At 41.2% G+C, this 18,573-nt stretch overlaps 1 protein-coding gene across 6 annotated transcripts in view; it reads left to right on the top strand.

The window, feature by feature from the left end:
• ANKRD17 (ankyrin repeat domain 17) overlaps window positions 1–16,447 on the top strand; it is a 186,130-nt gene extending 169,683 nt beyond the window's left edge. For all 6 annotated transcript variants that reach the window (XM_054486142.2, XM_054486147.2, XM_054486145.2 and 3 more), the window contains 5 exons: window positions 2,460–2,657; window positions 12,338–12,586; window positions 13,697–13,875; window positions 14,126–14,290; window positions 14,935–16,447. In XM_054486142.2, coding sequence (XP_054342117.1) covers window positions 2,460–2,657; window positions 12,338–12,586; window positions 13,697–13,875; window positions 14,126–14,290; window positions 14,935–14,994 — 851 coding nt within the window. In that variant the 3' untranslated portion in view covers window positions 14,995–16,447. The remainder of the gene's footprint in view (window positions 1–2,459; window positions 2,658–12,337; window positions 12,587–13,696; window positions 13,876–14,125; window positions 14,291–14,934) is intronic.
• The last annotated feature ends 2,126 nt before the right edge of the window (window positions 16,448–18,573 follow it).

The raw sequence follows: 18,573 nt of genomic DNA, 5'->3' as shown, positions 1-18,573 counted from the left end.
GATATGTATCTTCACAATGTTTGCCTTCACAGCTATGCCACTATTACTGCATCCAATAAAATGAGAATGAATTTGATAATAACACCCAACATAAAATGCCATTTTCCCAAATATATTCTTTCTGCCTATGTGTGTCTCTTTTCCTTGCCATTTGATTCAAGACTCAATCAAGATTCACACATTACTTTTGGTTGTTATGTGTCTTTGGTCTCCCTCCATCTAAAGTATTCTACTGCCTTCCTCTGTAATTCTTGACATTGACTCTGTGGGCAAGTTTAATTCAGTGATTATATCAATCCATGATTAGATTCAGATCAAATATTTCAGGAAGGAGCATCATATAGGTGATGTTTTGAACCTCATACTGCATTTTATCAATGACAGATTGGCTGGATGTGGTGGCTTACACTTGTAATCCCAACACTTTGGGAGACTGAGACAAGAGGCTCATTTGAGGCCAGAAGTTTAAGACCTGCCTGGGCAACATTGTGAGACCTTGCCTCTACAAAAATAAACAAAAAAGCTGGGTGTGGTGGCATGTACCTGTAATCCTACCTACTTGGGAGGCTGAGGCAGGAGGATCACTTGAGCCCAGTAGATGGAGGCTGGGGTGAGCTATGGGCAACAGAGCAATCTCCTGTCTCCAAAAAAAAAAAAGAAAAAATGATAAATTGTTCCAGTATTGGCTGTGGAAAGCATGGCCATGTGGTTAATATGTAATTATCAGATCTCTTCATTGTAGAATTGTATCTACAGCCCTTTTTTGCCCTGTAGTTTTATACAACTCTTTGGTCCTTAAACCTATTTAAAATCCTACATATATATATATACACACATATATATATACACACACACATATATATACACACATATATATACACCCACACACATATATATACGCGTATATATACGCGTATATATACATATATACGTATATATATACGCGTATATATACACACACATATATATATATAAACTTTTTTTTTTTTTTTTTGAGATAGAGTCTTGCTCTGACGCCCAGGCTGGAGTGCAGTGGCACAATCTAGGCTCACTGCAACCTCCGCCTCCCAGGTTCAAGCATAAAATCCAATATTGACATGTATTCTGTAAAAGCTAATAAAAGGTAAAACAAAAATATAGCTAGGTGTAATGGTGCACACCTGTAGCCCCAGATACTCAGGAGGCTGAGGCAAGAGGGTTGCTTGAGCCCAAGAGTTTGTGGCTACCGTGAGCTATGATCACGCCACTGCGTTCCACCCTGAGCAACAGAGAAAGCTGTCCCCTAAATTAAAAAAAAAATCGTTGACAATTATTTTCTTTCTTTTTTTTCTGTAGTTTTAACCCGTTAGACTAAAATCAGGTAGGTTACTTGTGTAAATAGTTTAGTGTGTAAACATTTGTAATACTTTTTTAATGAACATATTTCGAAAACAAATGTGTACCTGTAAGAGAGAAAAAGAATAGAAAGAGTAAATGTTTTATCTTTAGCCCTAAAAATAAACATTTAAAAAAAAAAATGTTATCTAAAGATCCCTAAAGGTAAACACTTATTCTTCCTTTTCTTTTTCTCTCTCACAAATACACATACATTCGTTTTTGAAATAGGAACATCTGGAAGTTTCACTTTCTGTTTTATATATGGTTTTTGGCTTTGGATTTTTTAAATAAGTTTGCATTAATTTTGTGATCAATAAAGGCAACAAAAGTCCACTTTGACAAAAAGCCCATGTAAAGGAAAACTAATGATCCTTTTTAACTAAAACATTAATGCCCACTAGTGCTGAAAGTACTAAAATCAAGAATTAAATTTGTTCCCAGTAAATTATAATTTGAATTTAAGAGTATAATGTGATAATTGTTTCTTTGATAATTATCTACATAGTTTAGTTTTTTGTGTGTATGAGACAGGGTCTCACTCTGTCACTCAGGCTGGCATGCAGTGGCGCCATCACAGCTCATTGCAGCCTTAACCTCCTGGGCTCAAGCAATCCTCCCACCTCAGCCTCCCAAGTAACTGGAACTACAAACACGCACCACCAAACTTGGCTAATTTTTTTTTTTTTTTTTTTAATTTTTTGTAGAGGCAGTCTCACGATGTTGCCCATCCTGGTCTTGAACTCTGGGCTCAAGCAGTCCTCTCACTTTGGCCCCCCAAAGTGAGATTCATGCCTGGGATTACAGGCATGAACCACCACACCCGGCCAGGAACTTTTTTTTTTTTTTGAGGTGGGGTCTCGGTGTGTTGCCCAGACCAGTCTTGAATGCCTGGCCTTAAGCAGTCCTCCCACCTTGGCCTCCCAAAGTGCTGGGATTACAGGTGTGGGCCACCACGCCCAGCTGGGATTTTTTTAATTATCTAAAATAGTTTTGAATATATTTAGGGCCTTTTAGAATTTTAAGGTGTGTCTATTTCTTGCAGGGGTAACTATTATAAATTATGATGACCTTCTACATTATAGGTATTGTCAATATGGACTCGCCATATGGTTCTGTAACACCTTCTTCAACACATTTGGGAAACTTTGCTTCAAACATTTCAGGAGGTCAGATGTACGGACCTGGGGCACCCCTTGGAGGAGCACCCGCAGCTGCTAACTTTAACAGACAACATTTTTCCCCGCTTAGTTTGTTGACTCCGTGTTCATCAGCATCAAATGGTGAGTTTTATACACCGTAATTCCATAAGAATCTGCATATGTTTTCTTAAAAACAGCAGGTTTCAAACCTCATCATAATTTTAATACCATAAAAATGTAATTTGTACTCTTAGAAGTCTGGAATTTCAAAAAAAATTCTAGGTATTTAAATGATTAGAATCAACCTAGGTTCTATCAAACCTAAAATATTGAAGTTTTTCTAAGAGGGATTTTTATTTTTTATTTTTATTAGAGACAGGCTCTCACTATGTTGCCCTGGCTGGTTTCGTCAAACTCCTAGGCTGAAGCAGTCCTCCTGCCTTCCAAAGAGCTGGGATTACAGGTGTGAGCCACCATGTCTGTCCTGAGGGATCATTTTTTGGGGGAAAAAATTAATCCTTGTACCTGTTATTAATTTATGTTTACGTTTAGTTTTGAGAATACAGGTACCAAGGAGAAAGATTTCTACCCTTGAGTGAAAATTACATCCTTTTAGTCCACCTTTAAATCTCATCTAGGCTGGGCACATTGGCGTACGCCTGTAATCCTAGCACTTTGGTAGGCCAAGGCAGGTGGATCACCTGAGTTCAGGAGTTCGAGACCAGCTTGGCCAACATGGCAAAACCCTTCCTCTACTAAAAATACAAAAATTAGACAGGCGTTGTGGTGTGCACCTGTGATCCCAGCTACTTGGGAGGCTGAGGCAGGAGAATTGCTTGAACCCAGGAGGCGGAGGTTGCAGTGAGCCAAGATCACACCACTGCACTCCAGCCTGGGCAACAGAGCAAGACTCCATCTCAAAAAAAAAAAAATCTCATCTGCATTAACAACACAACAGATTTCACATTATCGCATGTGTTTTTTAACTACAGGCAGACTTTTGAAGCAGTGATTAGATTTTCTTTCTTTCTTTTTTTTTATTTGCAATGGAGTCTCACTCTGTCACCCAGGCTGGAGTGCAATGGCTCAAGCGATTCTCCCGCCTCAGCCTCCTCAATAAATGGGACTACAGGCGTGTGCTACCACACCTGGCTAATTTTTGTATTTTTAGTAGAGACGGAGTTTCACTATGTTGGCCAGGCTGGTCTTGAACTCCTGATCCCATGATCCACCCACCTCGGCCTCCCAAATTGCTGGGATTACAGGTGTGAGCCACCATGCCTAGATTTTCTTTTTTTTTTTTTTATTTATTTATTTATTTATTTATTTATTTATTTATTATTTTATTTTTTTAATTTCTGAAGTATTTATTGATCATTCTTGGGTGTTTCTCGGAGAGGGGGATATGGCAGGGTCATAGGATAATAGTGGAGAGAAGGTCAGGAGATAAACACATGAACAAAGGTCTCTGGTTTTCCTGGGCAGAGGACCCTGCGGCCTTCTGCAGTGTTTGTGCCCCTGAGTACTTGAGATTAGGGAGTGGTGATGACTCTTAAAGAGCATGCTGCCTTCAAGCATCTGTTTAACAAAGCACATCTTGCACCACCCTTAATCCATTTAACCCTGAGTTGACACAGCACATGTTTCAGAGAGCAGGGGGCTGGGGGAAAGGCCATAGATCAACAGCATCCCAAGGCAGAAGAATTTCTCCTAGTCAGAACAAAATGGAGTCTCCTATGCCCACCCCTTTCTACACAGACACAGCAACAATCTGATCTCTCCTTCCTTTCCCCACACTTCCTCCCCTTCTCTTCAACAAAACCGCCATCGTCCTCATGGCCTGCTCCCGATGGTCGCTGTCTCTTCGGGGCTGTTGGGTACACCTCCCAGACAGGGCAGCCGGGCAGAGGCGCTCCTCACCTCCCAGACAGGGCGGCTGGGCAGAGGCGCCCCTCGCTTCCCAGACGGGGCCGCCCGGGCAGAGGCGCTCCTCTCCTCCCAGACGGGGCGGCCGGGCAGAGGCGCTCCTCACTTCCCCGACGGGGCCGCCCGGGCAGAGGCGCTCCTCGCTTCCCAGACGGGGCCGCCCGGGCAGAGGCGCTCCTCAGTTCCTCCCAGACCGGGTGGCAGCCGGGCAGAGGCGCTCCTCACCTCCCAGACGGGGCGGCCGGGCAGAGGTGCTCCTCACTTCCCCGACGGGGCGGCCGAGCAGAGGCGCTCCTCACTTCCCAGAGGGGGCGGCCGAGCAGAGGCGCTCCTCACTTCCCAGAGGGGGCGGCCGGGCAGAGGCGCTCCTCACTTCCCAGACGGGGCGGCCGGGCAGAGACGCTCCTCACTTCCTCCCAGATGGGGTGGCGGCCAGGCAGAGGCGCTCCTCACCTCCCAGACAGGGCGGCCGGGCAGAGGCGCTCCTCACTTCCCAGACTGGGCGGCCGGGCAGAGGCGCTCCTCACCTCCTAGACGGGGCGACCAGGCAGAGGCGCTCCTCACTTCCCAGACGGTGTGGCGGCCGGGCAGAGGTGCTCCTCCCTTCCCAGATGGGGCAGCCAGGCAGAGGCGCTCCTCACTTCCCAGACGGTGTGGCGGCTGGGCAGAGGTGCTCCTCCCTTCCCAGATGGGGCAGCCAGGCAGAGGCGCTCCTCACTTCCCAGACGGTGTGGCGGCCGGGCAGAGGTGCTCCTTCCTTCCCAGATGGGGCAGCCAGGCAGAGGCGCTCCTCACTTCCTCCCAGACGGGGTGGCGGCCAGGCAGAGGCGCTCCTCACTTCCCAGAGGGGGCGGCCGGGCAGAGGTGCTCCTCACTTCCTCCCAGACGGGGTGGCAGCCGGGCAGAGGCACTCCTCACCTCCCAGACGGGGCGGCCGGGCAGAGGTGCTCCTCATCTCCCAGACGGGGCAGCTGGGCAGAGGTGCTCCTCACTTCCTCCCAGACGGGGTGACGGCCGGGCAGAGGCACTCCTCACCTCCCAGACGGGGCGGCCGGGCAGAGGCGCTCCTCACCTCCCAGACGGAGTGGTCAGGCAGAGGCGCTCCTCACTTCCCATATGGGGTGGCGGCCGGGCAGAGGCGCTCCTCACTTCCCAGATGGGGCAGCCGGGCAGAGGTGCTCCTCACTTCCTCCCAGACGGGGTGGCAGCCGGGCAGAGGCGCTCCTCACCTCCCAGACGGGGTGGCCGGGCAGAGGCGCTCCTCCCTTCCCAGACGGAGTGGCCAGGCAGAGGCTCTCCTCACCTCCCAGAGTGGGCGGCCGGGCAGAGGTGCTCCTCACTTCCTCCCAGACGGGGTGGCGGCCAGGCAGAGGCGCTCCTCACCTCCCAGACGGGGCGGCCGGGCAGAGGCACTCCTCACCTCCCAGAGTGGGCGGCCGGGCAGAGGCGCTCCTCACTTCCCAGAGTGGGCGGCCGGGCAGAGGCGCTCCTCACTTCCCAGAGTGGGCGGCCGGGCAGAGGCGCTCCTCACTTCCCATAGGGGGTGGCAGCCGGGCAGAGGCGCTCCTCACTTCCCAGATGGGGCAGCTGGGCAGAGGTGCTCCTCACTTCCTCCCAGACGGGGTGGCGGCCAGGCAGAGGCGCTCCTCACCTCCCAGACGGGGCGGCTGGGCAGAGGCACTCCTCACCTCCCAGACGGGGCGGCTGGGCAGAGGCGCTCCTCACCTCCCAGAAGGGGCGGCTGGGCAGAGGCGCTCCTCACTTCCCATATGGGGTGGCAGCCGGGCAGAGGCGCTCCTCACTTCCCAGACGGGGTGGCGGCCAGGCAGAGGCGCTCCTCACTTCCCAGATAGGGCAACAGGGCAGAGGCGCTCCTCACTTCCTCCCAGACGGGGCGGCCGGGCAGAGGTGCTCCTCATCTCCCAGACGGGGCAGCCGGGCAGAGGCGCTCCTCACTTCCTCCCAGACGGGGTGGCAGCCGGGCAGAGGCGCTCCTCACATCCCAGATGATGGGCGGCCGGGCAGAGGCGCTCCTCACTTCCCAGATAGGGCGGCCGGGCAGAGGGGCTCCTCACATCCCAGACGATGGGCGGCCAGGCAGAGACGCTCCTCACTTCCTAGACGGGGTGGCGGTGGGGCAGAGGCTGTAATCTTAGCACTTTAAGAGGCCAAGGCAGGAGGCTGGTAGGTGGAGGTTGCAGAGAGCCGAGATCACACCACTGCACTCCAGCCTGAGCACCATTGAGCATTGAGTTAGCGAGACTCCGTCTGCAATCCCAGCACCTCGGGAGGCCGAGGCAGGCAGATCACTCGAGGCCAGGAGCTGGAGACCAGCCCGGTCAACACGGCGAAACCCCGTCTCCACCAAAAATACAAAAACCATTCAGGCGTGGCGGCGCGCGCCTGCAATCCCAGGCACTCGGCAGGCCAAGGCAGGAGAGTCACAGGAGCCCGAGGCAGGGAGGTTGCAGCAAGCCGAGATCCCGGCAGTACAGTCCAGCTTCGGCAACAGAGGGAGACCGAAAAAAGAAGGAGAGGGAGACCGAAAAAAGAGGGGAGAGGGAGAGGGAGAGGGAGAGGGAGAGGGAGGGGGAGGGGGAGGGGGAGGGGGAAGAGGGGAGAGGGGAGAGGGGAGAGGGGAGAGGGAGAGCCTAGATTTTCAAACTAATGAAGATCAGTCAGCAATAGAGAATTCTACTCAAATTAAGAGAATTCTGTAGTAAGGTTGGATATGCTTGTTTTCCAGGTAAAGATGTGAAATTGCTTATCCCTTAAGGAAGTTATAGTAAGACTTCGGTTTTTTGTTTTTGTTTTTTTTTTTAGACTATCAAATTTCTTCTAAGTAGCAATACTGGAATAAATAACAGTTAACCTAATTAACTTAATTAAAGAGTAAAAAGTTGTAATTATTTTAGAGATACATGTCAAAGTACATTGCAAGTTAAAGCATGAGGTAAATTGTAGCCTGCAGTGAATTTATATATTCATAGTTTTTCTTGTGTTTGTCAAATAGTGGCAGTCATATAGAATATTAATTATCCTTGCAGAGCTCCCAAAGTGCTGGAATTACAGGCGTGTACCACCACACCACCTAGGTTAGGTTTTCTAATACATAGTTTTGAATATAGTGCTATATTGTAGATACAGAGTATCATTGAGGGCATTACAGTTGCTTTTATTGTTGCCACATTCCAGTAATTAGTTTGTTACAAAAAATTTCAGACCCATAGAAAAGTTAAAGAATAGTTCAAGGAATATCCATATTTCCTTCACCTAAATTTCCCAATTATTTTGTTATATTTATTTTCTCTCTCTACTGTTTTGCTGAACCATTTGTAAATAAGGTGCAGATATGACACTTCAGACCTAAAAACATGCATCACTTAAGAATAAGGATATTTTCTTATGCAACCATGATACCATTATCAAATACCTAATAGGTTAACATGAATTCAGTAAGAATTAATCAGTCCATATTCAGATGTCTTCAATTATTCCAAAACATTTTTTGTAGATATTTCTTTCTTGAACAAGGAACCACCACTCAAGGCTCACATATGGCATTTGATTATGTCTCTCAGATTTTGTAATTAATAATTTTAAACTTTCAAGAATACCACAAGGATCCCTTGTATATTTTTCCCAGATTCACCAATTAAACTGCATTACTTCCTTTCCTTATCATATATTCCTCAGTGTGTGTGTAAAATTATTTTATTCCTGAACTATTTTAGAGTTAGTTGTAGACGTCAAGCCCTTTTGCCCCTAAATAACTTAGTTTCCTAAATATAAGAATGTTCCCTTCAACAACTATGATGCAGTGTTTAAATTCAGCAAACTTTACATCTTATATTATTATCTAATATATGGTGCATATTTGCATTTCATCAATTATCTCAATAACTTTATTATTTTCTCTCATCCAAGATTCTAATTAGGACTGCAAGTTACACTTAATTCCCATATCTCTTTAGTCTCAAATAATCTAGAACTGTTCTCTGAGCCTTTCTTTAACTTTCAAAGAAAGATTCGTTTTATGAAGACTACAGGCCAGTTGTTTGCTAGAATGCCTTTTATTTTTATTTCCTACTATTTCTTCCTGATTAAATTCAGGGTATGTTTAATAAACACTGAACTAAACTGTGAGAAATGTGCAGTGTAATTTTACTGTAGGAGCACTTTTTGTTCTTCTCCTTTCTTTTCATGTAATTTTACTGTAGGAGCACTTTTTGTTCTTCTTTCTTTTCTTTGCCTGTAATTTTACTGTAGAAGCACTTTTTGTTCTCTCCTCTCTCCTCTCCTTTTCTTCTCACGAGTTCTGTCTCTGTCACCCAGGCTGGAATGCAGCAGTGTGTGACCATAGCTTACTGCAGCCTCAATCAAACTCCTAGGCTCAAGCAGTCCACTCGCCTCAGCCTCCCAAGTAGCTGGGACTACAGGCACTTACCATAGCACCCAGCTAATGTTTTTGTTTTATTTTTATGTATTTATTTTTTGTAAGATGAGGTCTTACCATGTTGCCCAGACTGGTCTTGAACTCCTGATCTCCAGAGATCCTCCCACTTTGGCCTCCCAAAATGCAGATGCTGAGATTACAGATGTAAGCCACCACGCTTGGCCCACCTTTTCTTTTTTTTTTTTTTTTTTTTAAGATAATGTATCTCTCTGTTGCCCAGGCTGGAATGCAGTGGTACAATCTTGGCTCACTGTAACCTCCACCTTCTGGGCTCAAGCAATCTTCCTGCCTCAACTTCTCGAGTAGCTGGGACTACAGGTGTGCACCACCATGCTTGGCTAATTTGTTAAATTTTTTTTCGTAGAGATGGGGTTTTACCACGTTGCCCAGCCTGATCTCAAACTCTGGCCTCAAGTGATCTGCCCACCTGGGCCTCCCAAAGTGTTGGGATTGCAGGTGTGAGCCACCACACCCAGTGGCCCCACTTTTTGATTTTGTAAATCACATTGCTCTTTCAATTTTAACTCAGGACTCTGTTAGCATTTCTAAACTGTGGTGAAGTTACCGTGGTATCAGTGAAACTTAAATCCTTAGGCCACTTCATTTTATGGGCTACTTCCAAGTGCTGTACATGATTTTTTATTTGTAATTTTTCATTCTTCTAGAGGTTCCCAAAATTTTGTAAGCTTAAGGCCCCACAAAACCTAGATCTGCCCCATCCTCTGAAACCTGTTTCTCTAATATATAAGCTGATGTTTTTAAATAACATGGCTCTGAATTAAATTTTGCTTTTTTTCTAATTGAAGTAATTATAATAATTAGAGATGTGAAAATTATTTTAGTTAGGTTCTTTTCATGAAAAGGAATATAGGCCCATCCAGGGACTCTCAAGGAAAATGATGTTTATATAAGGCTATGCAGAACCATTTTCCAAACCGTCCAGGACTTAGGGATAGCTATTCTGTCTCTCTCTCTGTCTTAGAGGATTTGTGGTCTCTCACTCATGGTCTGTTTCTTGTCAGTTTCTTGCATTCTGCTCTCTTTACACCTAAACTTCTTCATAATCTTATCTTGTATATGCACATCAGTGGTTCAACTTCATAATTAATTAAACCAGTTAACCCTTTAATTCCCCATTCTTTGATGAGGAATGTGATTGGCTCAGCTCATATGTTCAAGTCAGGCCATTTCAGTCAGATTACTGACTAGCCTAAAATGGATCATTCTTAGATGGGTGCCTATCCTTAATCCAATAGTTGTGCAGAGAGGGAGCAGAAAACAGGGTCATCTGATAAAAACTATGACTAGAGGGGTGGCAGAATCTGTGCAGAGAGTAAACTTCTTAAATGGTGCAGCTCAGCAGGCAAGCCTAGTAATTCTGTTTATTAAAATAGAATGTGTAGGAGGCTGAGGTGGGAGGATGGCTTGAGGCCAGGAGTTTGAGGCTGCAGTGCACTGTGATTGTGCCTGTGAATAGCCACTGTACTTCAGTGTGGGCATCATAGTGAGACCGTCTCGTAAAAAACAAAACAATGTGGAAGGTTGTTGTTATTTTGCTCTACTTTGGTTCTAAAAGGATACAGGAAATAAAAGGGAAACCAGAGTGAACACAGAGGTTAAGGTAGGCTCCCAGGGATGAACCTAGGGGAAAGCAGGATTCATTTGTTTATCCTTCCTGCCTACCTGGCCTGACTATGTCTTGATGTTAGTTGTTCTGGGTTGATTTTTCCTGGAGGTTTAAGTGTGGCTTTTCAATATGTAGGTTTTTAAAAAACAAGCTTTTGTTATTTATCTTTGTGTTTACATTTACATGTCTGTGTATTCCTTGTAGTTTTTGTCTGTTTTATACTGCATGTATAATTGCATAATTTGGTTTTATTTGGTCTTTAGCTGAAATATTCTTTTACTTCTAACACTTTCCTGAGTTTTGTCATATTGTTTCTGTTTTACTAATTCTGAATTATGCTGTTCCTTCATATCGTTTTCTTTTCATTCATTTTTGAATTTTAGGTTATAGTTTTTTTTCTGGAGTGCTTTTATTGTCAACAGGAATGCTATACGTCTTTCTCTTTTATATAATAGGCTTATTTGGAATTCAACTGCAGTTCTGTTGAATCTGCAGGTAACAGTTTTGATTTTTAAGCTTCAGACTCCTTTATTATTTTTACCATTTTAATTTAAATGTGCTTTAATATTTAAGCTTTTTTTTTGGGGAGGGGGGACAGAGTCGTCTCGCTCTGTCACCCAGGCTGGAGTGCAGTGACACGATCTCGGCTCACTGCATCCTACGCCTCCCAGGTTCAAGTGATTCTTTTGCCCCAGCCTCCTGAGTAGCTGGGACTACAGGCACGTGCCACCACGCCCGGCTAATTTTTGTATTTTTAGTAGAGACGAGGTATCACCATATTGGCCCCTCGAACTCCTGATCCCATGATCTGCCCGCCTTGGCCTCCCAAAGTGCTGTGATTACAGGTGTGTGCCACTGCGCCCAGCCAATATTTAAGCTTTTCACATAAAATATAATTTTTGTTATTTTTGTTTTTTCTCAATAATGTATAGAGATTGAATCACTAATGAATAGTCTCAAATTAAGAAATCCACCTTGTTTGCATAAGTAAAAAAGATTCTCATTACCAAAAGCGTGTTCTGTGAAGTACTCACAAGATAAAATAAAACAGACTTAGGCAATGATCTTCTTATTGGTATTTTCTCAGCATATATAATGTTCTATAAAGTTCAGTTCTAATTTGAAGAAACTTTTTTTTTTTAAACTGGACATGGTGGCTCATGCCAGTAGTCCCAGCTGTTCAGGAGGTTGGGGTGGGAGGATCGCTTGAGCCAAAGAGTTTGAGGCTGCAGTGAGTTATGATCGTGCCTCTGCACTCTAGCCTGGACAATGGAGCAAGACTCTGTCTCTAAAAATAAATAAATAAAATAAATAAAAAATGCATAAATAACAAAGAAATGTATTTCTTTTTCTTAAGCTAGGTTTTCCAAATTTATTAGATAGCTGAATCTCTTTTTCATCATAACACAAAGAGCAAGTGTTCCCAAGGAATGCAGTTTGGAGATTGCCCCTACAGGCAGTGATTCTTACCCATCTCCATTCTGTTGTTGTTGGTTTGTTTTTTAATTTAAATGTCTTATTGCTCTACTGCTACATTTTACTTAATGTCAAGGGTTAATTCATTTGAATATTATTTAGTTTAATGGTTTATTACCTTTGTAGTTGAACATTTTGCAGCATTGACATCATATTCTACCTTGAAGTCATGGAACTTTAGCCAAATTTTAATATGCATAATTTTTAAGTATTATTTTTACATTTTGTTTTTCTGAGAATATATATTTAAAACATCTCCTGATTTTAAGATTGGTTTTATAAAATTACATGTTCTATAGATGACCTGTATTTTATTTCAAAATATCTCTTCTCTAGATTCTTCTGCACAGTCAGTATCCTCGGGAGTTCGTGCACCATCTCCTGCCCCATCATCAGTACCGTTAGGGTCAGAAAAGCCCAGCAGTGTGTCTCAGGACAGGAAAGTTCCAGTCCCTATTGGGACTGAACGTTCTGCACGTATCAGGCAAACTGGAACGTCAGCTCCATCTGTTATTGGGAGCAATTTGTCTACATCAGTAGGGCATAGTGGCATCTGGTCCTTTGAAGGGATTGGTGGCAATCAAGGTAGGATATTCTGTCCTGCTCTCTAGAAATTAACTTAATGCATTTAACTATAATATAAACAGTATTTAACTTTCATAGTCATTTCCTTTTTTTTTTTCTTTTTTTGAGATGGAGTTTCACTTGTTGCTCAGGCTGGAGTACAATGGGGTGATCTTGGCTCACTGCAACCTCCACCTCCCCGGTTCAAGCGATTCTCCTGCCTCAGCCTCCCAAGTAGCTGGGATTACAGGCATGCGCCACCATGCCCGGCTAATTTTTTTTTTTTGAGACGGAGTCTCGCTCTGTAGCCCAGGCTGGACTGCAGCGGCACGATCTCTGCTCACTGCAAGCTCCGCCTCCCGGGTTCATGCCATTCTCCTGCCTCACCCTCCCGAGTAGCTGGGACTACAGGCGCCCGCCACCATGCCCGGCTAATTTTTGTATTTTTAGTAGAGACGGAGTTTCACCGTGTTAGCCAGGATGGTCACGATCTCCTGACCTTGTGATCCGCCCGCCTCGGTCTCCCAAAGTGCTGGGATTACAGGTGTGAGCCACTGCGCCCCGCCTGTATTTTTAGTAGAGACAGGGTTTCACCATGTTGATCAGGCTGGTATCAAACTCCTGACTTCAAGTGACTCACCCTCCTCAGCCTCCCAAAGTGCTGGCATTACAGTCATGAGCCACCACGCCCGGCCTCGTAGTCATTTCTAAAAGATCTGTATTCCTATTTTTTTTTGTTATTGTGAATATTTAATCACTTCTTTAAGAGCTCTGTCCCCATGTGACCTTTCTCATTACATGTATTTATTACTGCTTTCTGAAAATATCTAATGCAAGCATGTTCTTTTCTTCCTTTCATCATATTAAGGACATATTAATATTTCCTTTCAGTCCCTTTAGGTTGTACTTAGATTTTTTTCTTTTGTTTTATAACACCAAGTTTTTAGATTATTTCATTAAGCTATTATGTCACTACCTACAAACCATGGAAATATTGCTGTAAATATATAAAAGTAGGTCATTATATTGAAATAATTTATGGTTCAATGTGGAAAATATTAGAAAAACAAAATATTTGATTTTGATTTTAAATATTACCTATTTTTGTTTTGCCTCTTTGTTTGCCCTCAGACAAAGTAGACTGGTGTAACCCTGGGATGGGAAATCCTATGATCCACAGACCGATGTCTGACCCAGGAGTATTTTCACAACATCAAGCAATGGAGCGAGATAGTACAGGAATTGTAACTCCTTCTGGTACATTCCATCAGCACGTTCCTGCAGGCTACATGGACTTTCCTAAAGTTGGGGTAAAGTCCTGATTTTGTCCTAGTTATTTAAGGGAGGATTTTCTGAGAAAATGTTTTGAATATAGTGGGCATACGTATAATCTAATGTTAAAATAAGTTATATAATGGGTAATAATTTTTAGATTTCTTAGATAAGTTACACTTTCCCAAGATGAGGTGAACTTTCAAATATCAATTTTAAGGCTATTGATTATATTGGGAAAAATGAACAATGACTTGGATGTTAATGTGTGTGTTTTCCTTTTTTAAGGGTATGCCTTTTTCTGTGTATGGGAATGCAATGATTCCTCCAGTAGCACCTATCCCTGATGGTGCTGGAGGACCCATATTTAATGGCCCTCATGCTGCAGACCCTTCTTGGAACTCACTGATAAAGATGGTTTCCAGCTCCACGGAAAATAATGGCCCTCAAACGGTAAGGCTGATCATTCAGTGAATAAACATTTATTTTGTGTTTAAGAAATGCAAAGACAAATAGGATTCAGGTAACTCATGATAGCAAGAGAGTTTGGTGAATATGGGCAGTTGAGGAAATTCAATATAGCTGCAGTATAGCAGAGGGCTGTGGGCAGTGGTACCAAAGGCAGGTTTGGGGCTAAAATTATGAAAGGTATTGTATATTCTACTGGGTAGCAGATAATAAATGAAAGATTTTAAGTTGCAAAGTGACTGTCATATGATTTTATACATTAAAGTTTACTAGTGGTGTGAAAAGACCATCTAGAGGTTATTTATTAAAGGTACTATAAATAACTGAGAATTCACATAAATGGTTGTATATTTTAGCTTAGTGTATGTTTAATATCTTTGATTTATTTTTCTTCCACAACCGTGAATCTATAAATGCTCAGGTAATGATTTTTTTTTTAAAGGTTGTAAATCAGATTCTGTTTGAGGGATAAGAGGTAGGAAAATAATAGAAAAAAGGTTTTATCATTTTTTTCCATTAGTTCCTAGTATATTGCAAATTGAAGAGTACCTCCTTAGTTTTTTTTTTTTAATTTTAATAAAATATATGCTAGATATATATTTTGTAAAATGCATGCTCTATATTCATAGGTGTGGACTGGACCCTGGGCACCTCACATGAACAGTGTGCATATGAACCAGCTTGGCTGATGAGGATCAGCTTGTTAGCCTGCAGATTCCTTTTCATTTGGAGGAAATCACAAGTGGCCGAAAAAAAAAAATTATGCTCCCAAATCATTCTACTGATGTGCTTGACTGAAGTGTGTAGGCTTTTTGCAGAAGATCTTACTAACTGACCTATTTTCTGTGAACATTTGTGACTGCCCATTCCCCATCATCATCCGTTTTACCTTAGTTAGCATTTTTCTTATCATTTTTCTTTTTTTCTTTCCCTCTTCCCCTTTGGACATAACTTTCTGTTGAAGCTGTTCTTTGGCTGGTTGGTTTTAGTACTGTAAACTGCTTCTGAGCAAACACGGAAATTTAGCAAAATTATGTAAACTTGATCCTGAAGTTTTAGAATGGCAAATAAATGTACAATTGTTTACATAACAGAAAAGGCTAAGCAGAAAGTAAATTTCAATATGTCAGTATAGAGGCTCTACTTTATGTAGACTTAAATTAATGTGAGATATGTACCTTCATATTCAGAAATCTGGATGTTTCCTTCATACATTAAACTATTAATAAGCATAACTTTTCTACTGGTGTAATTTAAGTATAAAGTAAAATAATGGGCATTATCATTGGATGTTTCCCCACATTGGCTTTTAAAATACCCATCTTGCTTTCTTTTTGGTTTATTTGTAGCAAGGCACATATAGAAGAAGAAATTTCTGGCTTTTCCATGTTGTTTTATTACCTTTTCTCACTTTTAAAACTAATACACACTTATCTCCTCACTCTTTTTTCTCTCCTTACCTTTACCACTAATACCAGTAAAATTATCTTTCTGATAGTGAAAAGGTTCTGTCAAGATTTTCACTGTAATGGCTGCTACAGAGATGGACCATCTTCATCATCACCAGTGGTTTCTTCTAATTATAAAATGTTTAAACTTTCTGAGAATTTAAAAAGCCACCACTGTTCCCAGTCAGCATATACAAGCTCTTAATATTCTGTTTATTAAATAATTCAATGTACTATTTTATATTGGATGATATTGATTCTTAACATTGGCTTTTCAGTCATCAACAGTCAACATAAAAATTTCAATTTTCAGTAATTTAGTGGAAAATATCTTATTTCTTTTTTCAATTTTAAAGGCTTCCTGCTTTTTTACCCTTGTATATTATCAGTGAAAAGGATCAACAGTTAATTTGAGCCAAGTAATAAAAGAAATTTTGCATTTGTCACGAAGACAATTTATGGTAGACAGATAAATACACAGATTACAGTATAAAGTCTCCATTTAACCTGTTTATAAAAGATACAGGGCCACACTAAACTACTCAGTGGGATTTATATATTCCATCCACTTGAAACAATAAACAGTAATGTATCCAAGAAGATTATGTGTCCTACCCTGTCTCATGGAAAAATTAATTATATGGTTGAAATGTAAAAGAAAGTAAGCATAAAAATCAAGTAATGTATATATCAATTTGTCTTCTTTTTTTTTTTTAATTAGACATAAAATTTCACACTGGTAAAATGTAAACACTAACTAAAATTCATATAAATCACCCAGAGTTGATGATACTAACATGGTTGGTTCCTTGGTTGTCAAGTAAATCAAATGATTTCTTCAGTCTGAGTAAAGAGTAAAGCCTGAGTAAAGAGTAAAAGGATGACTTCTCAAACATATCCAGAAATTTGTAAACAGTACACTCATATCTTTTAGTTTAAGAAGTGGTCTTAAAATATATAAATTTGTTTTTCCACCTATGTTTAATATACCCAAATTTAAAGGGAGAGCTAAAAGACAGCCTACAAATAAATATAACTATGAAATAAAATTATAGCACTTTACTAAAAAAGGGAGGTAATTATGTTATTTAACAAAGTATTTTATATATGACTTGCCACCATTCTATACATAAAATTTTTTTTCTTAATTCTTTCCTGTGTTAACTAGGGTTATTTTCTATTTAAGGTAATCCTGCTGGAGAACAGATGCTATCCAATATTTATTACAACACATGAGTTGTGTTGTTTCACAATACTGAATTTCTTAGGTGAGGTATTTTATTTAAAAAGGAGGGGGAAAACTCCTATATTTTCTTGACTTCAAACCTGTGGGGCCAGGGGATATAGATTGAAATGCTCCGTATTTAGTCTTGGGGATCAGGCTTGTTTAGTACAATACCATGGTTTTGGAAGTCTGTACTAGGAACATTTTTAAAATACATTTTTTTATATTTCAGATGTAATGCAGTGCACTTTTATTTGAACAATAAAAAAAACGTAACTTTTTGAGACCATGAAGGTCTTTTATTTTTTAATTTTGAAAATATGTGGTATGTGTATATGCAGACTACATCATTCTTTTAAGAAATGATTTAACTCTTGGACATTACACTTGGGTTAGTTCACACCTTAAATCCCCAAGTAGTTAATATTTCAATTATTGTATAATCAGTTTATACCATCCATTCCCAACAAAATTCCACATTTCATGCCTTTTCAACATACATTTCAACATAATCAACATATTTACAACACTGACTTCAGTGTTTATAAAAAAGAAATTTCCCCGCCTATTTCCCATTACTGAAAAGTCAAGTCATTTTTATTGATACATGAAAATTAATTTTTTGTAAATGACTTATACGTATAGTCATTTTTCTTCTTTGGAAAAGGTAAATAGCTTATTAACTAATCCTGTCTTGTTCTTCACAAAAATAACAGTCCATCTGTGTTTTGACTCAAATAACCTAAATACACATTTTGTAAAAATTTTGTACCCTATATTATTTATTTTTAAAACAGTACAGTGTTAGACTAAACATGAAAATTCAAAGTTATAAAATCTCTTCAGATCCTCTAGTTTATTAAATCTATTTTCATGTTGATGTTTTTCACAACATTTATTCCCACAGATCTGGCATTACAGAACATTTAAAGTGTACCAAAACATTGTTTTAATAACAGATTTTAAAATCAGGATTATTTCAAAATGATTAAAATAGCAAAGAAAAACCAAGTCACTGCTTTTAATCACTATAAGCAGAGATTCAGCATTCCATTCTCAATATATTTTACTTACATAAATGAATCTATGCAGATATCTTACACTTTTAATGTTTGCTGTCCTTGACACTAAATTCCGAATGTTCCTTAATGTCTTTGGAAATACATATACTATTGATAAATGCTTGCTTAAGTCACAGCATTTGATTAACTCAGGTGACTGGAATTTAAGATGGGAGCATTATCAGTGCTTTAATAAGTCTTAGTGTGTTGCACACCTTGATTGCAAAAATTTGATCACTTGCATTTTGGATAAGTGTAAAAGAAAATGTGCCCCTGTGGCTTTGACAGAATACCTTTATAACGTAACGAAGTGCAAACCTAATATCTGTGGTGTAGGAGGTTGCATATTATACTTCTGCTTTTAAATGAATTCACACTTTTGAAAAACAAAAGCCGACTTTGCATTTTCAATGCTTGAAAACCAGTGATAAGAAAGATGGCAAGGGGATGTCTTTTAATAAGGAGAAAAAAGCCAATTCTAAATTAGGTAGCTTTGGTTTTGAGAAGTAATGCCTTAAGTAAGAAAGAAAAATT

This window comes from Pongo pygmaeus, chromosome 3 (genome assembly GCF_028885625.2).
Source record: "Pongo pygmaeus isolate AG05252 chromosome 3, NHGRI_mPonPyg2-v2.0_pri, whole genome shotgun sequence".
Taxonomy (NCBI): Eukaryota; Metazoa; Chordata; class Mammalia; order Primates; family Hominidae; genus Pongo; species Pongo pygmaeus.
The sequence above is the reverse complement of the archived record's forward strand: the minus strand, read 5'-3'. Positions and strand labels throughout refer to the sequence as shown.